Source organism: Anopheles nili, chromosome 2 (genome assembly GCF_943737925.1).
Source record: "Anopheles nili chromosome 2, idAnoNiliSN_F5_01, whole genome shotgun sequence".
In the NCBI taxonomy this organism is placed as follows: Eukaryota; Metazoa; Arthropoda; class Insecta; order Diptera; family Culicidae; genus Anopheles; species Anopheles nili.
The window spans coordinates 59,633,324-59,658,091 of record NC_071291.1 but is presented as its reverse complement, the minus strand read 5'-3'; the positions used below and the strand labels follow the sequence as shown (position 1 = coordinate 59,658,091).

The following is a 24,768-nucleotide window of genomic DNA, read 5'->3' as shown; positions in this document are numbered from 1 at the left end:
TTAGTAATTCCAGATTATTGATGAAAGGGCGAAATAGATTTCCTGCTACTCTGTGGTGATGTTCATGTTATGTTGAACACTCTCTTTAACCATTTTATTATGTTGAGTTGTTCGTTACATTGGTTAAACTAAAGTTTACTTAAACGAAAACCCGCATTTGATACCACGTTCTTTTATCCTGGTCTATTTTATCTATTAGCTGGACCTTATCACACAATTTATAAGTTCTTCTTTTCAACATCGTCTAGTCTATGGTAGGAAGTTTATTTATCTCCAGTTTATCAGTTATTTTTCTTAATCATGTTGGTGGTTTACGACATGTTCGACATGACAGAAACGTATGAATGATGTTTTTCTTGTAAGTATTGTCACATTTGAAGAGGATTTTTCATTTTTGTATACATTGGTTCAAAAAATGAGCCACACCGCAAATGAAGCGACAAAATTAAGTTCATTTTGTTGTCTTATCATGCGCCTGCTTATCATTGTAGGAGCGTAACATTTATGGACGAGTTTTTTTCTTGAACAGTGTGTCTAGCCACTTTTCATGGAAGTGCAGAGCGGTAGTGTTAACACGGTGTTTTTTTTTTGGTTTCGAAAAACACGCTACCAAATCCAAACCAACGTCAATTCGTTTGTTTGAGCTGTGCGTCTGGTGATCGGCAGGCTTAGCCGCACGTATCACAAAACTTGGACAACGCCCAAAATAGAGTCCGCTCTGCTGCGAGCGTTCGTACATCTTCTCTTCTCGTACGCGATCAAACATACACCCTAAAAGTGGAGTTCGTGTTTGTGAGCTGCTAAATTGCCGTACCCTGATAGCAACTGTGTCTGCAGTAGTTCGCTCAATAACTTGCAATGCAATGATTGTCTAGTCGAAGAGTAAGTTTGATCTGAAATGTATCCCTTTTTTTTGAAATTCTGGGACAAATATTTCTTCTTCCTTCGCCGTGTTCAATTTTCAGAGAAAGATATCAATTTTGAATTTTCAGAAACGTGCTGATCGCATCCTGTACCTACTCGAGTACACAAAAAAAATATTAATACAGTTTCTATCTCCGATTTTGATTTAAGTTACAGTGGTTAAATATTATTATGCTGTGCATAATTGTAATAGTATATTCTACCTAATGTTTTCAAAGCTTATCGTGCTTGAATAAAAAAATATAGATAAGGTTGTTCAAGCTGGGCAAATTTGTAAGAAAGACAAATTAAATTTAAATTATTTCTCTATTATATTTAAGACAAAGTATACGTTAAATTTATAAATTATGTTTGTTTCTTTTAAAATAGATACATCAATCAAGTAATTGGAGATTTATTGGATAAAAAAGCACGGGCAACTACTCACGTTTTGAGCAGATTAACTTAAACATCCTTAGCCCAGGGGAGGAAGGAAGAAAATAGAGATTATTTTCTTTTCCATTGCTTCCTAATCATGACGACTGACATTTCCGTGGTCCGGTGGGACCCAAGCCAGGGCCCTGGAAATGAATTCATCGAAGATATCGAATACGACGGAGGAAACTCCAGTTCACGTTTGTTCGAACGATCACGCATCAAGGCGTTAGCAGGCAAGTACTCCTCAACAAGAAATTAAAAAAAAACATTAGACACAGTGTATTTCATTTCTAATTTGTTTTCCCATTTTCAGAGGAACGTGAAAGCGTTCAAAAAAAGACATTCACAAAATGGGTCAACTCCCATCTCGTGCGAGTGAACAGTCCGATCAAAGACCTCTACGTGGATATGCGTGATGGTAAGAATCTGATCAAGCTGCTGGAGGTGTTGTCAGGCGAGCGGTTGCCACGACCGACCAAGGGCAAAATGCGTATCCATTGCCTGGAGAACGTGGACAAGGCGTTGCAATTTTTGCGCGAGCAGCGTGTCCATTTGGAGAATATCGGTTCGCATGATATTGTGGATGGAAATGCAAGCCTTAATCTAGGATTGATCTGGACTATCATTCTGCGCTTCCAGGTATGACAACAGGTGTTTTAAACCTGCTGTAGATGACATTGTGTATAACAAAATATTGTAAAATTTCAGATTCAAGACATCACAATAGAAGAAACGGACAACAAAGAGACAAAATCGGCTAAGGATGCCCTGTTACTGTGGTGTCAGATGAAAACGGCTGGTTATCATAATGTGAACGTGCGCAACTTCACCACATCATGGCGCGATGGCCTGGCGTTCAATGCCATCATACATAAGCATCGGCCGGACTTGATACAGTTCGACAAGCTGTCCAAAACGAACCCAATCCAGAACCTGAACAACGCGTTCAATGTTGCTGAGGAAAAGCTGGGACTAACAAAGTTGCTCGATGCGGAGGACATTTTTGTCGATCATCCCGATGAAAAGTCCATCATTACCTACGTAGTAACGTACTATCATTACTTCAGCAAGTTGAAGCAGGAGACGGTTCAGGGCAAGCGTATCGGCAAGGTGGTCGGTATTGCGATGGACAATGATCGCATGATCAATGAGTACGAGTCGTTGACAAGCGAGCTGCTGAAATGGATCGAAGTGACAATCGTACAGCTGGGCGATAGGCACTTTGTCAACTCGCTCGTAGGAGTCCAACAGCAGTTAGCGCAGTTCTCTAACTACCGCACGGTCGAGAAACCGCCGAAGTTTGTGGAAAAGGGCAACCTTGAGGTGTTGTTGTTCACGCTCCAATCCAAAATGAGAGCAAACAATCAAAAACCTTATACTCCTAAGGAGGGTAAGATGATATCGGACATCAACAAAGCCTGGGAACGTCTGGAGAAGGCCGAGCACGAGCGGGAACTTGCTCTGCGCGAGGAGCTCATTCGTCAAGAGAAACTGGAGCAATTGGCCGCACGGTTCAATCGCAAGGCTACCATGCGTGAGACCTGGCTCTCCGAAAACCAACGCCTGGTCAGCACCGACAACTTCGGCTTTGATCTTGCAGCCGTCGAGGCAGCTGCCAAAAAGCACGAGGCTATCGAGACGGACATATTCGCATACGAAGAACGCGTGCAGGCCGTTGTGGCGGTATGCAACGAGTTGGAGGCAGAAAAATATCACGACATCGAGCGCATTGCTGCCCGTAAGGACAACGTGTTGCGTTTGTGGAACTACTTGATCGAGCTGCTCCGAGCACGCCGTATGCGACTTGAGTTTTCGATTCAGCTCCAGCAGAACTTCCAAGAAATGATCTACATCCTAGATTCCATGGAAGAAATCAAGCAACGTCTGCTTACGGATGACTACGGCAAACATCTGATGGGCGTTGAGGATTTATTGCAGAAGCATTCGCTGGTCGAGGCGGACATCAACGTTCTTGGTGACCGCGTGAAACAGGTGGTGCAAAACTCGCAAAAATTCCTGGTAGACGAGGAAGACAACTACAAACCGTGTGATCCGTCGATTATCGTCGATCGCGTTCAGCGTCTGGAGGATGCATATGCCGAACTTTGCAAGCTAGCAGTAGAACGTCGCTCCCGACTGGAAGAGAGTCGCAAATTGTGGCAGTTCTACTGGGACATGGCGGACGAAGAAAATTGGATCAAGGAGAAGGAGCAGATTGTTTCAGCTGACGAGATTGGTCATGATTTGACGACAGTAAATCTTCTGCTGTCGAAGCATAAGGCGCTGGAATCCGAGATTCAGTCCCACGAACCACAGCTTATGGCCGTCAGTGAAGTTGGTGATGAGCTGGTGCGCCGCGGACATTTCGGTGCTGATCGCATCGACGAGCGTCTGAAGGAAATTTTGGCTATGTGGAATAACTTGCGTGACTTGACGGAATATCGTCGCAAGCGATTGGAGAACGCTGTTGATTACTTCCAACTGTTCGCTGACGCCGATGACATTGACAATTGGATGCTGGATGCGCTGCGCCTGGTGTCGTCGGAGGACGTGGGCCGTGATGAAGCAAATGTGCAGAGTTTGCTGAAGAAGCATAAGGATGTGGCAGATGAGCTCAAAAATTATGCTGAAACGATTGAACAGTTGCACGCTCAGGCAGATCGCTTGACGCTAAATGTTCCCGAGCAGGAGCGAGTACGCGAACGTTTGGCTGCGATTGATGCTCGCTACAAGGAGCTGATAGAGTTGGCTAAATTGCGCAAGCAGAGATTGCTGGATGCTTTGAGTTTGTACAAATTGATTTCGGAGAGCGATGGTGTTGAGCAATGGATCGGTGAAAAGGAACGTATGCTGCAAACCATGGTTCCTGGCAAAGATATCGAAGACGTCGAGATCATGAAGCATCGCTACGACGGGTTCGATAAGGAAATGAACGCGAATGCATCTCGCGTTGCCGTGGTGAATCAGCTCGCTCGTCAACTGCTACACGTCGAACATCCGAATTCTCAAGAAATTCTGGAAAAGCAGAATCACCTCAACAACTCTTGGTCGAAGCTGCGTGAACAAGCTGAAAGTAAACGCGACGACCTGAAGTCGGCCCATGGTGTTCAAACCTTCTACATTGAATGTCGTGAGACGATTTCCTGGATTGAAGACAAGAAACGTATTCTTACCGAAACGGACAGTCTTCAAATGGATCTTACTGGTGTGATGACCCTACAACGTCGTTTGAGCGGTATGGAACGCGACCTGGCCGCGATCCAGGCTAAATTGACAGCGCTTGAAAATGAAGCAGATGCAATTGAAGGCGAACATCCGGAAGAGGCTGCTTTGATCCGCGAGCGCGTGGCGCAGATTCAGATAATATGGGAACAGTTGACACAGATGCTGAAAGAACGCGACTCCAAACTGGAGGAAGCAGGCGATTTGCATCGTTTCCTGCGCGATCTTGATCACTTCCAGGCATGGCTGACAAAGACCCAAACCGACGTTGCTTCCGAGGATACACCGACGTCTCTACCGGAGGCAGAGAAACTACTCAATCAGCATCAGAGCATCCGTGAGGAAATCGACAACTATACCGAGGATTATAAGAAGATGATGGATTATGGCGAAGGTTTGACCTCGGAACCGACCCAAACCGAAGATCCTCAGTACATGTTCCTGCGCGAGCGCTTGAAGGCGCTTAAGGACGGATGGGAAGAGCTGCATCAGATGTGGGAAAATCGCCAGGTGCTTTTATCGCAGGGCTTGGATCAACAGCTATTCAACCGCGACGCTCGTCAAGCCGAGGTTCTGCTCAGTCAGCAAGAGCACGTGCTTAGCAAAGACGATACTCCGGTTAATCTGGAACAGGCAGAAAATCAATTGAAGCGCCACGAAGCCTTCCTTACAACGATGGAGGCGAATGATGAGAAGTTTAATACGATTGTTCAGGTGGCGGGCCAGATGACCAGTAAGGATCATTTCGATGCGGATAAGATCACCAAGCGCGCCGAAAGCATCGCTCATCGTCGCGATGATAATCGTAACCGTGCGCTGGAGCTGCACGAGAAGTTGAAGAATCAAGTGAAGCTGCATGAGTTCTTGCAAGACATCGAGGAGCTGACCGAGTGGGTGCAGGAGAAATACATAACTGCACAAGATGACACGTACCGTAGCGCAAAGACCGTGCATTCCAAATGGACCCGTCATCAGGCGTTCGAAGCGGAAATTGCTGCCAACAAGGAACGTTTACACGAGGCAAAGAAAGCCGCTCAGGAGCTGATGGTCGAGAAGCCAGAGTTTAAGGAGATTATTGAGCCGAAGCTGACAGATTTGTCGAAGAACTTTGATGAACTTGAAACCAGCACCAAGGAGAAGGGCGCACTCTTGTTCGATGCCAAGAGGGAGGTGATCGTGCAGCAGAGCGTGGATGATATTGATTCGTGGATGGACGATCTGGAGAAGCAGATCATCAATACCGACACTGGCAACGATTTGACTTCAGTGAACATTTTGATGCAGAAACAGCAAATCATCCAAACGCAAATGGCCGTTAAGGCTCGTCAGGTAGAGGAGTTAGACAAACAGACAGAAGTTCTCACGAAGACCGCACCGCAGGACGTGGTCGAACCGATCGTGGAGAAGAAACAGGCTGTCAATGCACGTTTCGAGAAGATAAAGGCACCGTTGCTCGAGCGTCAACGTCAGTTGGAAAAGAAGAAGGAAGCGTTCCAATTCCGACGCGACGTAGAAGACGAGAAGCTGTGGATCGATGAGAAGATGCCATTGGCAGAATCGACGGAATATGGAAATTCGCTATTTAATGTGCACGTGCTGAAAAAGAAGCACCAGTCGTTGAACACCGAAATTGATAACCATGAACCGCGCATCATGACGATCTGCAACAACGGACAGAAGCTGATTGACGAAGGACATGAGGACGCCGGTCCGTACGCAGATCTGATCAGCCAGCTCACACAGAAGTGGCAGGAGTTGAAAGATGCCGTTGAAAACCGCCACAGACAGCTGGACCAATCTGAGAAGGTGCAGCAATACTTCTTCGATGCTGCTGAAGCGGAATCGTGGATGAGCGAACAGGAGCTCTACATGATGGTGGAAGATCGCGGCAAGGATGAAACGTCTGCGCAGAACCTAATGAAGAAGCACGAAAGCCTAGAGCAATCAGTGGAGGATTATGCCGATACGATTCGTCAGTTGGGTGAAACGGCCCGTCAGCTGACATCGGAGCAACATGCTTACAGCGATCAAGTATCCGTGAAGCAATCGCAGCTGGACAAGTTGTACGCTGGTTTGAAGGATCTTGCCGGTGAACGTCGTGCCCGTCTGGATGAAGCTCTACAACTGTTCATGTTGAGCCGTGAAGTGGACGATCTAGAGCAGTGGATCACTGATCGCGAGGTCGTCGCTGGTTCGCATGAACTCGGACAGGATTACGATCATATTACGCTGCTTTGGGAACGGTTCAATGAATTTGCCCAAGATACGGCCACCGTCGGCAGTGAGCGTGTCGCCAAGGCCAACGGTATTGCGGATGATCTCATCCATGCGGGCCACTCGGACAGTGCTACGATCGCGGAATGGAAGGATGGGTTGAACGAATCGTGGCAAGATCTGCTAGAGCTGATCGAAACGCGAAAGGCAATGTTGGCGGCTTCGCGCGAGTTGCACAAGTTCTTCCACGATTGCAAGGACGTGCTGGGACGCATCAACGAGAAGCAGCATGGCGTGTCAGAGGAGCTGGGACGCGATGCCGGTGTTGTGTCGGCACTGCAGCGCAAACACCAGAACTTCATTCAGGACCTGATGACGTTGCACTCGCAAGTACAACAAATCCAAGAGGAGTCGGCCAAACTGCAGGCGGCTTACGCCGGTGAAAAGGCTAGAGAAATCACCAACCGCGAGCATGAAGTGTTGAACGCCTGGGCGCATCTGCAGGGCATGTGCGAAGAGCGCCGTGGTAAGCTTGCCGACACCGGTGACTTGTTCAAGTTCTTCAATATGGTCCGCACGCTGATGCTGTGGATGGAAGACGTCGTGCGACAGATGAACACCTCGGAGAAGCCTCGCGATGTGTCCGGAGTCGAGCTGTTGATGAACAATCACCAGAGTCTGAAGGCCGAAATCGATACCCGGGAGGATAATTTCAGCGCATGCCTGGCTTTGGGTAAAGAGTTGCTGTCACGCAACCATTATGCATCCGCTGATATTAAAGATCGCCTGCTGCAGCTTACAAACAGCCGAAATGCTTTGTTACATCGATGGGAAGAACGTTGGGAGAACCTTCAGTTGAGTAAGTATTGTGAACGGTTGTGTGTGTGTGTGATATGTTTCGAGCATAAACATGAATTGTTCTTTCCTCAATTTCTTTAGTATTGGAAGTGTACCAATTTGCCCGAGATGCTGCCGTAGCCGAAGCATGGCTCATCGCACAGGAACCGTATTTGATGTCTACCGAGCTAGGACACACGATTGATGAAGTCGAAAATCTTATCAAGAAACACGAAGCCTTCGAGAAGTCTGCCGCTGCCCAAGAAGAACGCTTTAGTGCATTAGAGCGATTGACAACGGTGAGATTTTGTTTTATTTTTTGTGTTGCCACACTTACCACAAATCAGGACGTTCGGTTTGTTTCACGCCATTCGTATCTCTTTAGTTTGAGCTCAAAGAAATGAAGCGTCGCCAAGATGCGGCCGAAGAGGCGGAGCGTCAACGCCTGGAAGTGGAAGCAGCAGCGCGTGCCGCCGCTGAAGCCGAAGCAGAAGCTGCCCGTCAGGCAGAGGCAGCTGCAGCACGTGATGCTGCGGATGCACCAGGATCTCCACATTCCACCAGAGAACAGGAGTCAGGTGAGCTAATCTTAAAAATGCATATAATTTTTTTACCCTTTCCTATGACACTCCCACCCTACGTTGAACTAATAATCCTACATAGAACGTTTCGTCCTTGTCCTCGAATCTGTGCTCTAGTTTATTTTTTAAGTTTGTACTTTTTAATACTTAACTACTCTACTACCGCTAACGATGTTCTGCCACTAAAACCGAATCTTTATATACTTCCACAATCCGTTCGTTTTTACACGCTGCCCGCGCGATTCACTATGCTAACATACTATATTGTAATTAACAAAAATAATAATCCATTGGCATACATATCGGACGCCGACGTGGTAAACACGTAACAAATACTGTATCGTATGGAAATTCAAATACTAACACCCGTAGTCACTATGCGTGCAACTTCACCTGTAGAAAAAGAAAGACCCATTTCCCAGACAGGTACTTGAGCATAACACTATGTCCTTTTTTCAATTCTGGCTTTATAGACAAATGCTTCAAATGATTGTGTGTGCCTTTTTGTTTATTTCTTATACACTGTGCATTTTATGCTGGCAATGGTCTAGTACAACTCTGATAAAATGTATTATATTCGTTCTTTGTAGTACATTGCAATTTTCTCACATTTCAAGTGCTTGGTTGCTGTGGCTTATTAATGTAGTGTTTGTGTTTGGTGTGCTGATTACAAGACAAACAGTTTCGTGTTTGTCTCTAGTAGTTGCCTCTAGATAGTACTTTTGATATGTGTAGTTTTTGTATTTACTGCTTATTGTCGTTTTATTATAAATTTTATTAAAATTTATCTGTTAAGTGGTGCTTTTTTCATATCGAACTAACATGGTTTATTTTTCATTGTTTTCTTCTGGTATGGTTGTTGTTTGGGTTTCTTTTGTTGGTTTTTTGTTCAGTGCATGTCAGAAAAAGTAAGATACTGTTTGGGGCGATTCGAAGCACTTCTCTAGAACAAAGTACTTCGGTTTTTAAAACTGCTGCCGGATCTACCGGTGCTGTACCGAAGCGAGCTTCTTGTAAGTATATCCAAGCGTAAAACAACAGTTGAAATCTTTGCGATAAATGTGAAGGTGGTTGGATCTTCCTTACATATTTGAATATCGATAATTGTCAGTGTTTGGTTGAGGTTTAACTTGGCTACATTCATAATTTCCCTGACATTCCGTATATTCATTTCTGTTATTTGATTTCTGCATTTGTTCAATTTCTTCATTTATTCATTATTTTATCTTCCATTTGATTTATTTCTTACCGTACCACTTTACATCATCTACGTACGCCTGCCACATGGCGACTTCAAACACAAATAAACCATGCTCATCTTCACTTGAATTCGCCGCGCTGCATGCCCAAAATGTTTTAAACTCTATCCACAACGGCCACCGCTGCGTGGTATGGTTCGCTACCGAATCACAAACACGTGCACGATGTGGCGCGCCTTGTTCCAATCTGCACTCGCTTATGCAGTTGCTGGCCAATCGCTAGTGTCACGGCGGCATTCCGGTGTACCGAAGGAACGATCCAGCAGTTCCGCCAGCGCGTCGGCAGGAGTTAAGGTCAGTCGACGATCTCGCTCCAAAAGCCCCTTCCGTAGCTTTAGATGGAAGCGCACCAGCTCGAAGGCGGATGACGGGGTTTCGGATGACGAAGGTATAAGATTCGCCACAGATGAACGAATTCTTCTTTAAGTAACTCTGTAAATCTTTCAAAAGTTGGTCGGCTATATTTCATTCATCATTCCTACATTCTTGTGTTGCGTTAGCTATTAGTATATGGTTTAGATTACTTTCTCGTTTTTTTTTCATTTTTTAACAATACCCAAATCATTGTCGGTTTTTTTTTCATATCTCGTTCCGGATATTTACAGTAGGTATACCATAGTTGTTGCATATGTATTCGTATTAAGTGCATGATTTGTTGTTGATGTTGGTTTTTGTTGTGCATAAGCATAAGAGTACTTAGCATGTTAGCATGTGTTTTTTTTTCGTTAAATGATTGCATGTTGCTGTGTGGTGTTTCGTTTTCATCTGGATATTGCCAGCATTTTAGATTTATATGCAAAATAATTGATTCAATCAATTGCAAAGTAGACAAGCATAAGTGTTATGTTTTGCTGCGTGTTATTTCAACTGTTAGTGCCAGTGCAAAAATGAAATCAGCATGAAAGTTAGTATGTCAAATGTTGACTGTATCTTTTACGGTAAATACATTTCGTAACGAGGTTGCACGATAACGAATAACTCTGATCACTTTGATTTGATGAACATAGATGAAAAAAGCCCATATTGTAATGATCCCTTTACTTCGACTAACTACTAACAATGTTGTCCCCTCGTGGGACACTCTTTTGCTATTTGTGCTGCTTTTTTTCGGCAAATCACTCATACTTCAGATCGTCCTAGTCCAGGTGGAGCAGAGGAAGGTGCCCAAGAAGGCATTCTCACGCGAAAACATGAATGGGAGTCCACCACGAAAAAAGCTTCAAATCGTTCTTGGGATAAGGTATGTGTCACTTTCTATCTCTTTCGTTGAAAGTCTAGTCTTGTTAACTGTATTGTTGATTCACTGTTTCCACAGGTATATTGCGTTGCCCGCAGCGGCCGGTTAACATTCTTCAAGGATCAGAAATCAACGAAAGCTGTACCGGAGCAGACGTTCCGCGGCGAGCCACCGCTTGACCTGAAAGGAGCCCAAATTGAGGTCGCGAGTGACTATACGAAGAAGAAGCACGTGTTCCGAATCAAGTAAGTGAATTAGATTAAAAAAAAACCTCATACATGAACGGTGAAATTTCCATCTCACTAATATCAAACTATTTATATCCTATTGCAGGCTATCCAATGGCGGCGAATTCCTGCTGCAGTGCCACGATGACGGCGAAATGCAACAATGGGTAACAGCTTTGAAAGCACAATGCGAGCTTGACTCAAGCGGCGAAGGCCGTTCGCTGACGCTGCCCGCTTCCTCTCAGAAGGATGAACAAAAGAGACGGTCATTCTTTACACTGAAGAAAAAGTAAATCGGAATTTTCCCATTCTTCAACCATCAATCCATCCATCCCACATCGTGAGCCCCCATGCTTGCCCTCGATTTTGTTTTGCCCACATCTGCAGTTTTGTCTCGAAGCTCAGAGTGTGAAATGCAAAACAATAATTGAAACAGCATTGTGTCAAAGTTTGTGCCCATTTTGTCCCCGTTACTTTTCGTGTTGTATCTTTGTATGTTCGAATCATACCGTTTTGTGTCGCCATGTACTCAAAATGCTAACTTTTAACCTTCATTGGTTTATCAGGTTCTTAAAAAAGGTTTTTTTGGTTGATACATCGTTTTTTATATTTAAAATTTGAATATTACTAGTTTACAACTTTTTAATTCAAATGAGTAATCAGCAAATATGCAAGCATTGCATTAAAGAAATTTTTGAACAACAGTATACTAACTCTACCAATGTCCCTTCAAAGGCTGAACTAATGATAGTTTCTAGTTATCCTAGTTCTATTCTCGCTAACAAAAGAAGTACAGTTCGATAGCATTCAACAACGTGAACGAATTATGCAATAATCCGGAGAGCCAGTCCGACGAGCATGTATCCAACTTCAATTATTTATTCATCACTAACATATTGCAGCAGATAAGCATTACTTAACATCGTACTTTCCACTATGCTCACTATCGCGTCATGCCTTTATTGCTTCTGCTCGTTACGTAAACTACGTTACGACAGAACGAATCGCAATGAAATGTTTACCTTGTTTGTGCCTTTTGTTTCATAGTTATTTTCATTCACAAAGCACCATGTTTCAAAAAATGTCATTTCCGAAACTACGAATTGGCCACAAACAGATACACACAATGACACAAGAAGGAAAGCGTTGTGCAGCGTAACGAAAGAAATGGGAACGTTTCTTTTAGCACCCCCACTCGGGAGGTATTTCCGTTTGTTCGGAAGCATCTCCTAAGAGAATGAAAGTGCTGAAAGGAAGCGTTGCTTTATGTTTGCTTCGCTAATGGGCTTCGGCTATGATTTATGATGCATGGTTAGAAACAGGCAAATATTACGCTTCGGAACCTAACCACGCTTCGTAGATCCGCTTTAGTTATATTGGGAATTGGATTGGGCAAAATCAAAAATGTTTCTGACCCTTTTTTTTCTTTTCCTCTTTCTATTGCGTTTTTTTCCTTTCAATTCACAGTTAAGAAAGTTACGAAAACATACATAAACTCGTTTCACAAAGTACTCCGACATCAAAAACAACTTATACTATCACTACTTTGAACGACAAACGCGGGCCACTGTCACGTAATTTTATCCTTACCAAACTGCTAAACAAAAGCAAACGAGCGCAAGCTTTTGCACTATCCAACAGTTCAGCAGTTCCAGCGCTCTTCCGCGAATTCGGATGTTCGAGTTATGTTTGGTTTTGTTTGGTTTCGTAATCCTGCAAAAATGAACGATGAAACGAAGATACATTACTTCCAATCCTGTATGTCAAACTGCCGCTGGAGACCCACTGCAATAAACCCGGATGCGGCGCAGCACGATGCATACAAAACGAACAAGCAAAACGTAACGAAACAAAACAATATGGCAGTTGCAGTGTAGCATTCGCGTACCGCAAAACAATATTTTTTCAGTACTTTTACCGAAGCTGACGATGCAGTGAAGAATGCGGTTAGTTTGGCTTATGTTAGGTTTTTCTGTTATATATGTTAATCTAGAGGACGATATTTTTTATATACATTTCTATTTCAAATCCCGGACGAACACTGCTATGTGTGCAAAAAAAAATTTGGCGCTATGCGCAAATATTACAATGACGATGGAAGTAATCAATTATCCGCCAAGCAAAAAGTGTTACAAAGATAGGATAAACATCTGTTCTGCAATACTGAAAGACGGCAACACACAAAACATTGCATATATTATCGAAGAGTCTACTTTGCAAAACAGAAGAAGAAAAGGAAGCAAAAAACCAACTAAGATACAACTATTATATCGCAAATGTCCCCCATTGACTCTTTTACTTTTGAATACTTGCACAGCTGCTACGTTATTGTGCAATATAAACAGAAAAAAAACTATTTTGAGCCTGTGGTCAGTAAGGAATACTTGCGAAGAATCCGCAGCACGACAAAATGAAATATATAAAGCTGGTGTGCAGAACAGAGAGTGAAAGCGATGAAATCATCATTCGAACAGAAACACACATGGCAAAGTAATAACGATTGAGTAAAATGTCCTGGTATTGCCACGACAACAATATTTAGTGCAAATTTCCAAGGTACAGACCTTTTGTAGAAACAAAAAAAAATGAAGCCGTAAAGTAGCTGAGAATAACTGTAATAATCTATTTATTTAAAATGATAATTTATCACCACAACGTAGGCGAAGGCAGCAGTGGCAAATACAAAACGATCGTTATTAGAATGTAGCTAGCCAAGATGCGTGTTTTGATTAACTGAGGCGAACGATTCAATTTGAAAAAAAAAAACCTGTTCGGATGTAACTGTTGGGCTCTAAGCCCGGTTGTGGGCTGCAATGGAAGAAGCCAAGCCTACGTGAGAAAATAGCGAACCGCTTCGGTTAGGACTTCGGTTTCGTTTCGCGAGAAAAGAAACTCTGAAGAAACACGCGACGCAAAATTGGGCGAAGTAGTAGCGGACTAAAGGAGAACGCCTGGCTTTTTGATGGCACCTTGCTAGTTGACGATCGTGTGAACAGAATGATGTAAAATTTGAGTTTTCTTTTCTCTTTTTGAATATAATCCTTTGAACAACCAATGTATTATCTCTTTCGCGAATAGCGTGTATTTTTTTTTTCGTTTCGAAGGATTCTGTTGCCTTGGCGTGAACGTGAGTAACATTGGTGAAAAAGAAATCAACTGAAAATTTCGTTTTTTTTTCTCTCGTTTTAATTTAGCACCATTGAAAAGGCAGCTGGGAATTTTTTTTAGTTGATTTCGTATGAGTAGATGTCCTGTGTGTCCTGCGTGTGTGGCGCGAACGGAACGGAAGAAAATTCAACGTTGTGTGCGTCTATTAGAATTGTATATTGTCAGCTTTTGCTGTCCGCTTGTTTGCTTGTTCAGGCATTTATGGCTAGCGTATCGAGAGAAATAGCTTATTAAGCGAAGCAGCTAAAGTCATACGCCAACCGCGCTATGATTCGTTCGACGGGCCAAAGGTGTGCCACATGTGTGACGAGAGTTTTTGCACCGACGCATCACGTTCGATGAAACGTTTTCAAACTGTTCGAATGAGCGGAAAATTACATCCAGGATCCGGGATGTGGGATCTATGGCTATGTACGCTGCACGGGAACATTTGTTGGACCCACTTGCCGTATAAACTCTTAGCCATAACACCCAGCGAGGCTCCAACAAATTGGCATTAAAGTATATCTTTTTTTTTGTTGTTGTTACAAACATGGTGCAACGAGTGCTATTGTTTTCAGACGCCCTTTCAATCGGTAGGTAAGCTAGCGCAGTACAATTGCTAGTTTGCAAACAAACAATATGCGGTACATGTTGTCTCCAACGCAAACAAAAAAAATGTTAATCCATACATAGCAAAGGATGGAGTAAGCAGATCGTAGCAACCATAAACCGATCGTGTTCGCGAGTTTTCGCTAAATGCAGTGTACTATTTATTGACTATTATAATGGATGTGCGCGTGGTTGATTTGCATATTTTATTTTTGTTTTTTCGTATGCTTAAGTACGCCTGATGGCCTGCTAATGAAAAAAAAAACCCAATTAAAGTAATGTTTTAGTGCTGGTAACGCGAAATGCAAAATAAAAGGGAAAAATATGGATCAGGAAGTAGGAACTGACCAGCCAGATGCAAGCGAAAAGGGCGTACGGTTTGTGCAAAAAGGTTTAGCTAAGATAAGAGCACATGATACGAAGCGAATCAAACAAATACACCTAAGATTGCACTAACATAAAGCAAACAAAGAAGCAAACAAAACACAAAAAAAAACGAAGGAAGAGAATATATTTCTAGACACAACAGGTGGCAGAGCAAGCTAACACAAACAACCAGTAGCGACAATTAAAGTTAAATTCCTTTCTGTTTAGGATTACAAAGAATGTAGAAGAAAGAGAACAACAACAACTAAAAAAACGACGCGAGCGGCGGAGGATGTTCAATCAAATTTCAATATGAATTATATATTTTTAAACTGCCAGCCTACGAACGCGAACGCTGAAAAAAAAAACAATATAAAATGCATAACTATTATTAGTATATACTGAAAAAAAAGGGAAAGCTATTAAACGAGAAATGGAATAAACAGCATTACTTTTAAAGAATCATTATATCTTGTATTATTTCTTTTAACTTATGTTCTCTTTTCATCTATCGGCTTTGAACAGATGCTTTGGATGCGTGTGATTATCGTGGTTATGCCTGTGCTCGTGCTAAACTGTAGAATCGGCGAACCTTGAACCAGGAAAGAAAGTGCACTTTTTTCATGAAACATCAAAACCATAAATAGGCGCTCTGAATTTAATGCACGATTGGTTTGTTTTCTCTTTAAACGTGTTCATATGCAATACGTTGAGCGCAAGGTGCAAAAAGGATAATTATACCTGTTAGATTTTGTAAAACATTAACAAAAGTGAAAGGGGGCGAAAGTGATAACAAATTGGGTACAAATTATTCTAAAAATTGGAAACTACCATAACTTACTATCGAACCCTGCGAAAAATTCAATCTGTCCTGTTTGAAGGTGTTCTATTCTTCGACCCGGTAACCTATGCCTATTTGTGCAAATGTGAGCTGCTGGCGAACGATAGTAAGCTAGATGTAGCATAAGTAAACGTAACAACAACAAAAAAAGGACAGTTAAATTATTTGTGCTTTTTACGATCGACCCCCCCAAACTAATTTGTCTTAAATGCTTTGCCTTTCACCGCGTGTCCGTAGCACGATCGCTTGCAATGATTATTAATCTCGAGTAATTTGCCCAAGGCGAGAGCTAGAGAAACGATATAATAATGAAGACAAAAGGGATACACCGTTGCGAATGGTTGAATAAAGTGGTACATTCATTTGCAAATGATAACTCAAAAAATAAAAAAAAAACGAAATATACACAAATTCAACCGTATTTACACATCTTTAAATATAAATATAGGTTTATTTAATAGGCAATAAGCGCCAAAGGTAAGCATATTTCATGTTGGTGGAACACGTTGCAAGCAAAACGAAATCAGAAATAGAAATATATAACATGCAAACTCGGAACAACAATCTTCAACTCGTAGCAGCTCTAGGATAGGCAGGAATGTAACTAACCTAGTTAAAGGGCTCTATGTTTGTAAGTGAAGCAGCAATTAATTGGCAAACAAACAGACAAACGCACTAACGCAATAACTCTGGATAATTGCAACAGGATAATATTACAAACCTGCTGGCGGAAAATAACTAATAATGCATACACACATTATCGAAACAAAATAATAAAAATGAAAAACCCCACAACACCTGGCTGGAAGAGTGATTGATTAGAAAATAAACGGTATTTAAAAAGTGTCTCATATCAAAAGGTTTTTTCGTAAATTTATTTAAATAAAACCACCACCGAAAGAAAACCCTCCCAAAGGCAGGCATCCGTGAGCGCGTCGTCGTCGTCCCTGGTCCGCTCGCTGTTAAAAAGCGTTTTTCGACGTTCAAGTTTCGCTATCCAAAAACCGGCTATAATAACAGGAGAGCATGCCTCGAGGAGGCTACCTGCAGTTGGTAGCCTGTCCATAGCTGATCGCACTCTTCACTCCAAGGAAATAACTCGTCTGTTGTCCGCAATTCTTTCCTGCTCTCACGCGCTTGCCAAATTCGAATGCTTTGTCTTTCTCTCTCTCGTTATCAGTTACTATCGCAGCTCGTGCGGGGGCGTGGTTTGCTATCGATCGTCAACGGTAAATTGGATCGCACTATGGAGCGATGGTTTTGTACTGTGGAAGCTTGGTGGCCATAATCCATGCGATAATAAACGTGTTTAAAATACATCGCTTCATAAATAAGTATCATTTTTTTGCTGAAAACAACAAAGAATGCTGTTTGTTGTAAACTTCTGTAACATAAATTAACGTTTTCGGCAGCTTTAAGTGTCTTTGATTTACAAAAGCAAGTGAAATTAATGTGATGGATAAAAATGGTGTGGTTTCGTCACGCTGTGGTCCATAGTGCAACATCTGATCGGAGCATTGGACCACGTGCTACCAGGAGTTCAGCTGGACATATTTCTTTCTTGCTCTCACGCGCTTGCCAAATTCGAATGCTATCTCTCTCTCTCTCTCTCGTTGTCAGTTACTATCGCAGCTCGTGCGGTGGCGTGGCGTGCTTCGATCGCTGTTAATGTATTGGATCGCATTATGGTGCGATGGTGTGGAAAGCAAAACGAAAGCATCCGCACTCTTCTTTCTTGTTACGGAGCAGTAGTACCATTTCACATGCGCACGTGGCATCAGGCGTACCAGCTGGTTCAAAACAAACAGCCTCCTCGCATGCCTGCGACCCTATTAAAAAGATGGGTAATTTTCGTTCACTCGAAGACTCGGTTCCGACAACGATTTTGAAGTTTGCTTTCGCGTACCGTCTTGAAAGCGCGATTTTAATCGTTGGATGTCTGTCGTTGGTCATCATTTTAACTCGGCTTTGGCATTGAACGGTCATTGGAAAATGGAATTGAAAAATCTTTTGGATTTGGAAATGCATATTTTCTTTCGACGTGACCACCCATGGGAATGTTTTTGTGGCCGGGGAAAAACAGGTGTTGTTCGCGGAAAAACGAAGGTTTTCCACCGATTGATCGCTGTTGAATCAAGGGCGGCTCTTTAAGTAGGCAAGGACTCGTCTTGCCAGGATCAATCGGAGCAAAATGCAGCTGCGTTTCTTTCGTTGCTCAACGCGCAAGAAAGGTGGAAAATAGATCGCAAAAAAAAACCGGGGCAAAGAAAACGAACAACGGGGACGCGTGAGAGGGTGAAAATGCACACAAAAACGGGGGTTTGGAAAACACAACAAACTATTTGTTTACATTATTACCGCATCGGAACACATATCACAAGTTGTGTGTTAAAGATTTATTATCCTTTGATTGAAATAGTATCGTCATCGATTGAAATCCTTGTTGGTGAAGCAGGAGGAGAAAGCAAATGCAGGCCAATCAATTTGAGGGGCCGGAGGTAACTTACCCGCACGTAAACTTACTCTTTTGGATCGCAGGCATAGAAATTAGAAAACACATTTAAACTTTATTTATAGCTTTTTACGTTTCAAGCCCATTTTATTTCTTTATTGATTACAACATATCATGGATGATTGGTATATAAAAATAATACTTATTGAATCCACATGCAAGGGCCACATTCATGGCATTTTTTAAATCGCTCTTTTTTAATGTAAGCCCAATCGAGAAAGTGATTAATATTTAGTCGCGAAATAGGGGCTTTATTGAAAGGGTGGCATTACGTGCTACTACAGTACTACCTATGCTAATTTTCACGTGACAAATGATACAATTTGTTCTTTATTTTCTTGCTCTCTTATTTCGTGTATTTTGTGTTATGCTATAACTCAAACGCCAATGCAGCCAGAATGAACGCCAATCTTAATTGTCCTCCCGACGAAGCCAGTGTGCCGCGGCGATCGCGATCCGGGAGGCCGGAGGTTCTTTCGGTCAGTGGGAGCAGGTGTGTATTGGGTTTGATCCTATGGGGTGCCTCTGGTGTTGTTTTGTGTGGCTAGCGGATCAATTTCTATCCGTACCTTAACTTAAACCGAGAATAAAAACAACCTGGAACGAAGAGAGAAAAGATATACTTGTAAATAAGGAGCAGAAACGGAACCAGAAACAGGAAAAGCCATGTAAAAGCATAAAAGCAGAAACGAGGAGAAAGTTGGGAAACACTGTCACACGGGGGGTGGAAACAATTGGAAGTAATACCAGCCAAGTTAGTGGATAGAAGAGAGTCAAATGGATCCCTCGCGATTATAAATGAGCATGAGCAACCGAATGGGAGGCTTATATGGTAGAATAAGTTTGTTGCATTTCAGTGAAGTCCCTGGATATTTGAAAAGAAAAGAAAAAGAGGGAAACACATACAATAGCAAGCAGATCAGGAATACACATCCTATCTGCTGCAATCTTTTGTATCTTTCGTTTTACTATCTCTTCGGAGCATGAATCGTACCACCCAACCAAAGCCCGGTATATGAAGGATGTTGTGGGTCGTTCAACTACCCATTGACGGTTTTTAATGGCTCAGTCGATCAATTTCGTCTCGTGGAACCACCTCAAGAATCTCACCTGAAGCAAGAATTCGATCCTTACATTAGATTATCGACCAACGATAAAACCGTGCCTCCAAATAAATGTGGGCCGGGGAAGGACGGCGCAGGATCTCGCCCTGCAGATGGGGAGAAATGGATGTATGGACGTCCTATTGCTGTCAGAAGTTTTCCGCCCTCCGGCAAACAACCCCACCTGGGTGTACGACTCGGTAAGGAGCGTAGCAATGGTAGCCACCGGACCGTAGCCCATCAAACGGGAACCTCCTCGCAAATCAGCTAGCTGCGAGGAGGACACTTGAGAAGGCGATAAAGAGGAGCGAGGAACGGCGGTTCCAGGACCTCATTGACGTCGTCGAGGATCAGGATCAGGATGTCGTGCTCACGTCTCTCCGTGACAGTCGAGCGCCACCGGAGGCCAACCGAGTGGTCCAGGATCGCGCATCGTCACTGACCTGTTTCCGGAGCATCCATCCATCGTTCATCGAGCATCGCGACGTGTTCCGAAGAGTCGATCAGGACTGCCTGAATCGTGCCTCGTTTCCCGCGGCTGGAAGAACGACGACCATGTTGCTAAACCGTACCAGAGCTGGCGTGAACTGATTCCTGTTGATCGTTACACTGGACATCCGTTAACGCATTCAACACGGCGAGCTAGCAGTCCATTGTTCTCGCGCTTGAAGAGAAGCAGGTCCCCGCCGCCAGAATTCAGCGGATACTTCGGAGCTATTTTAAAGAACGAGAGCTGCATTACAACACTACTGATGGCCCTGTCGTACGGCACGTCACCGCTGGCGTTCCACAGAGATCTATCTTGGGCCCCACCCTGTGGAATGTCATGTACGACGACGGAGTACTGCACGTGCAGCTCCCTCCAACAGGTCCAGGCCATTAGATTCGCCAACGATCTGGTTATCATGGTCCCTGGGAGACAGCCCTGAAGCAGCAACATATCAGCAGCAGCAGCAGCAGCAGCAGCAGCGGTGGTGCACTCTCTTATGCGTTGGATGGGGAAACATCACCATGACTTGCTCCCGCGAACACGGAGGCGGTGGTGATGGTCTCGAGCGTCAGAAGGCCGATCGCAGCATCGATCCACATTGGGGAGGCGGAGATTAGAGGCGCTCCATGTAGCAGGGGCTGTTTTGAGACTCATGCGGAACACCATAGCGGTCCATCGGCGGCAAAAGCGAAAGCTACTCGCCTCGGTGTCCACATCCATTATGAGATATGCAGCTCCAGTCTGGCACTCCGCCACGGACCTGTGTGTGTGTGCCAATGGATGCTGAAGCGAGTACAGCGTCGTGCTCGCTGGCCTTGTGCCGGTCTGCGAGCTGATCCAGGAAGATGCCCGGGTGTTCGAGGCCAGACAGTCGGCTGAAGAGATCCGGGCGAAGGAGCGTGCCTTCACCCTGGAGCAACGGCAGCGGCGCTGGAACGCTGACGCTGTAGACGACGGAGCTAGTAGGTACACGCGGTGGGAGACATGAAGAGGTGACTTTCCACCTGGCCCTAGTACTGTCCGGACACGGATACTTTCGAAATTAAATTTTGTTGCCTCACGGGTACATGATTCGAAGGAGAATGCTTTACAAGTTTAATAAAGCACACTTTTAAATGATGAAACCGCTGGTCATATCTCTAATTGCAAACTGTGGAAAAACAAGGACGGATTGGTAAAGGTATCTTATCATCGCGTTATCAAGGAATTCAATACTCACCACGATGATATCGGTAGCTATCAAAAGCGTTTTTTTCACTTTATTGAATCTAATTTTATGCCCCATTCTGCTCTCAACATGTACGGTGGTCCAAGCGAGGTTTAGTGGTATAGAAATTATATGGCAAGCGAGATGGTTCTATTTTCCTTTAATTTATCTGTTCGTTTGTGCTAAGAGATCATCTGTTAACACGAGCTGATCGACATGACCCGAGGAAAGTGCAGGGCTCGATCACTCCTAAGTTATCTAGTCGTGTTCTTGCAATGCAATTTACGATCATCGTAATCATGCAATTTACGACCATCGTCAGGCGGCGGCTGATGGGGAGAGAAATACACAAATTTATAAATGTGTGCTCATTTATATAGATCTTACCTGATTCTAGAGAGTTCGATCGTTCAAACGTACGATGGCGTTCCGGTAAACACGACATTGATTGCAATTTTCTCGTCCTTGATCTTTGTGTGCTCTGGATTAACTGTGTGGCTTAATACTGACATCTGCGGGAGGATATTGATAGGTCTATTGTTATTGGGATCAATTATAGGTTGGCCGGACGTGATAAACAAGGCACAGAATTTTGGCGAAAAAATAGTCCAATTCCGTGATTGTCCTGCATCCTTATGGACTGGAAGAACTCAGAAAATTTCCTACCAGTATTAGAACTTCTTTGAACACGAACTTGTTTATGTGATAATAATGTGATATATGATTTTGCTATTAAAACAAGTTTTACATTTTTTTCAATTGTACATTTTTATTTTCAATAAACATTGGGTAACCGCAAATGTTTATTCTATTTATTTACACAAATTCTGTAAATACTGTAAATTTCCTATCTGTAGAGGAATTTCAATAAAAAAAAATTACTTCAATCGCCACATCTTTTGTTTTCTACTTAATTAATTAAGCATTAAGCTTATGAATCTAATGAATCGCTGAGAAAAATAAAATTTTGAATATTTGAAATTAGTTATGAACCCTTATTTTTTTAAAGGAATCCTTTTTGACAATGCATTCTATGAAAAAATATGGTTGTAACAAAAAAGTTATCCTCTTTATAGCGTTGTGTGGCTAGTGTGACTTAAGGTTTGTGCTACGCAAAAAAACTCAAAAAAAAAGTTTTTCCTTAGTTATATATACATTGGTGGGCAATGGCAAGTAAATGATGCTATCACTATGACGAGAAGTATGTGATTTGTGTTAACAATGAACAGATTTTTCTACATAATAACGCTCTACCAAATTTTGAACATCAAAAACATACGAATCATTAGCACTTACGTAGTAGCAGATGATAATCCAAGTATTGATTACTGCTCAACGAACATGTCGATATAATTACTCTATAATGACCCGAATAATCAAGGTGAGACAAACATAGAATACCGTTATATAGAAGATCAAATCTGAAATCTTGGGAGCTTTTTTATCAACTGTAAGTGAAACTTACTTTCTAGAAGATGCAATTAAAGGAAAATACGAGCAGTGTGGGATCAAGAGACTGTCAAAGACAAGAAGACCTATAAGCATAAGTGTATAGATAAGTCTCCAGCGGGAAGTTCGAAACAAAGTTTAACGCCGTAGTAGCTACGACAACAAAATATAAGCTATTCACAATATATCATCGATCATGCACTATGCAGGAGATTAATAGAAGCATAATTTTGGAAGGCAACGTAGTTTCAAAGGAAGTGGCGGACATTTTATTTCGTTCAGTGGAAGATATATTTAAACCACACTATTTTTTCCAGGGATTACAGGAGATCTGCATCAAGGATTGGACTCCCGAAAAGCCCGTAGGGTGGTTCATCTGGGGATTTGTTGCTGCATGTGTACAGCACATGCTACTTACAACTATCAACACGCCATGCAAATATTCACGGATCAAGTGTCAATTTCAATTGGTTTATTGGTCAAGGTGAAGAGAAACACCTAAACAAAAAATATCTCCAGGTGCCATGACAGACCGGGTGCCAGCGGTGGGCCGAGCAGTGAGGGTAGCGGCGGCAACAGTCATAGGGGCAGTGGTCAGAGTGATCAGCCTGGTCCATCGGGTAGTGGAGTCAATGGCGGCGGTGGAGGGGGTGGTGGACGAGATGGAGATGGAAGAGATCCACACCCAGGTCGACCGGTGGGCGGTGGAGGTGCTGGAGGAACACCCTCTGCTAGTTCAGGGGCGTCGGCACTCCTGGCCAAACTGTTCACTGAGCTCTTACGTGATCCTGTTCCGTGTGGGACCCAATTCCTTCCTTGCAATACCGAGGAGGTGGTGAGCGAACGGGAAGGCAAAGGAACACAGTATAGCCCGGTGGAATATATATGTATATATATAGAATATCACGCCGAATATATATATATATATATATATATATATATATATATATATATATATATATATATATATATATATATATATATATATATATATATATATATATATATATATATATATATATATATTGGTTAGATTATAGATTGGTTAAACGAAAAGATCCATGAGGATGGGTCCTTTCGTAACAACTCTGATTAACGATCTTCTTGTGGCAAGACGTGCTTTTGCCGGGAATATATATATATATATATATATATATATATATATATATATATATATATATATATATATATATATATATATATATATATATATATATATTTATATATATATATATATATATATATATATATATATATATATATATATATATATATATATATATATATATATATATATATATATATATATATTATAACTTAAAAACGAATTTATTGAAATACGAACGAAGTTTTATTGAAATATTTGATTCATTTAGAGATTTCGTGGCCCAACACAATTGAAACGTGTTAGGCCTCTGAAAAATTCGACCATGGACATCAATCTGTGTACGAATACAGTTCAATACACGTTACAATGGAACGAGTATAGTAAATGCTAGGCTAGGGGGTGTAGTTGGGATATATATTAAAAACAGCCACAGTCAGTTTCTATAAAATCCCATCACTCTTACTGTAAGTCATAGAAGATCAAATTCATTCTAGATCACATCATGCATCATGCGGTTTTCAAAAATCCTGAATGAGTGCAAAAATGTGGTTACCCTTTCAAACTCACTGCGTCGAAGAGAGGTTAAAGTATTTTCAGAGATGTGTCAAAGATATGACAATCTCTAATAACGAGATTAAAGCGAAGCAATCGAAATGTTAGTATTACGGAGCTGATGGAGTGTTACAGCAACTAACAAAACTATCCATCGAAGAGTTCGAAACGATATTTAGCGCCGTAGTTGCTACGATAACAAAATATAAGCTATTCAGAATATCACGCCAAGAAGCGTACTCTAGATTGTTCGATCTACAGTACGAAATCATAAATAAATTGCATTGCATTGTGCAATTCATAATATATGGGATACTCATAGGGTGCGTCGTCCTTACTGCTGCGTCGTAGCTACGACAACAAAATATAAGCTATTCAGAATATCACGCCAAGAATGATGGAATGCGGAAGAGGATCCTCTTTCAATGACCCCAAACGAAGTGGCGGCAGCCAGCGCGGAAAC

The 24,768-nt window shown here is 42.5% G+C and overlaps 1 protein-coding gene across 2 annotated transcripts; it reads left to right on the top strand.

Moving 5' to 3' along the window:
- Positions 1–1,438: 1,438 nt before the first annotated feature.
- On the top strand, positions 1,439–15,511 carry LOC128721324 (spectrin beta chain). Of its 2 annotated transcripts, XM_053815066.1 has the most exons (10): positions 1,439–1,574; positions 1,655–1,980; positions 2,050–7,636; positions 7,717–7,913; positions 8,000–8,192; positions 9,660–9,842; positions 10,585–10,694; positions 10,770–10,936; positions 11,025–11,207; positions 12,386–15,511. In XM_053815066.1, exons 1-10 carry the CDS (start codon positions 1,439–1,441, stop codon positions 12,387–12,389), a joined length of 7,086 nt encoding a protein of 2,361 aa, XP_053671041.1. In that variant the 3' UTR covers positions 12,390–15,511. The 2 variants fall into 2 exon arrangements, with proteins under 2 accessions (XP_053671041.1, XP_053671042.1); XM_053815067.1 differs by lacking the exons at positions 9,660–9,842; positions 12,386–15,511 and having other exon boundaries at positions 11,025–11,211.
- Positions 15,512–24,768: the final 9,257 nt, after the last annotated feature.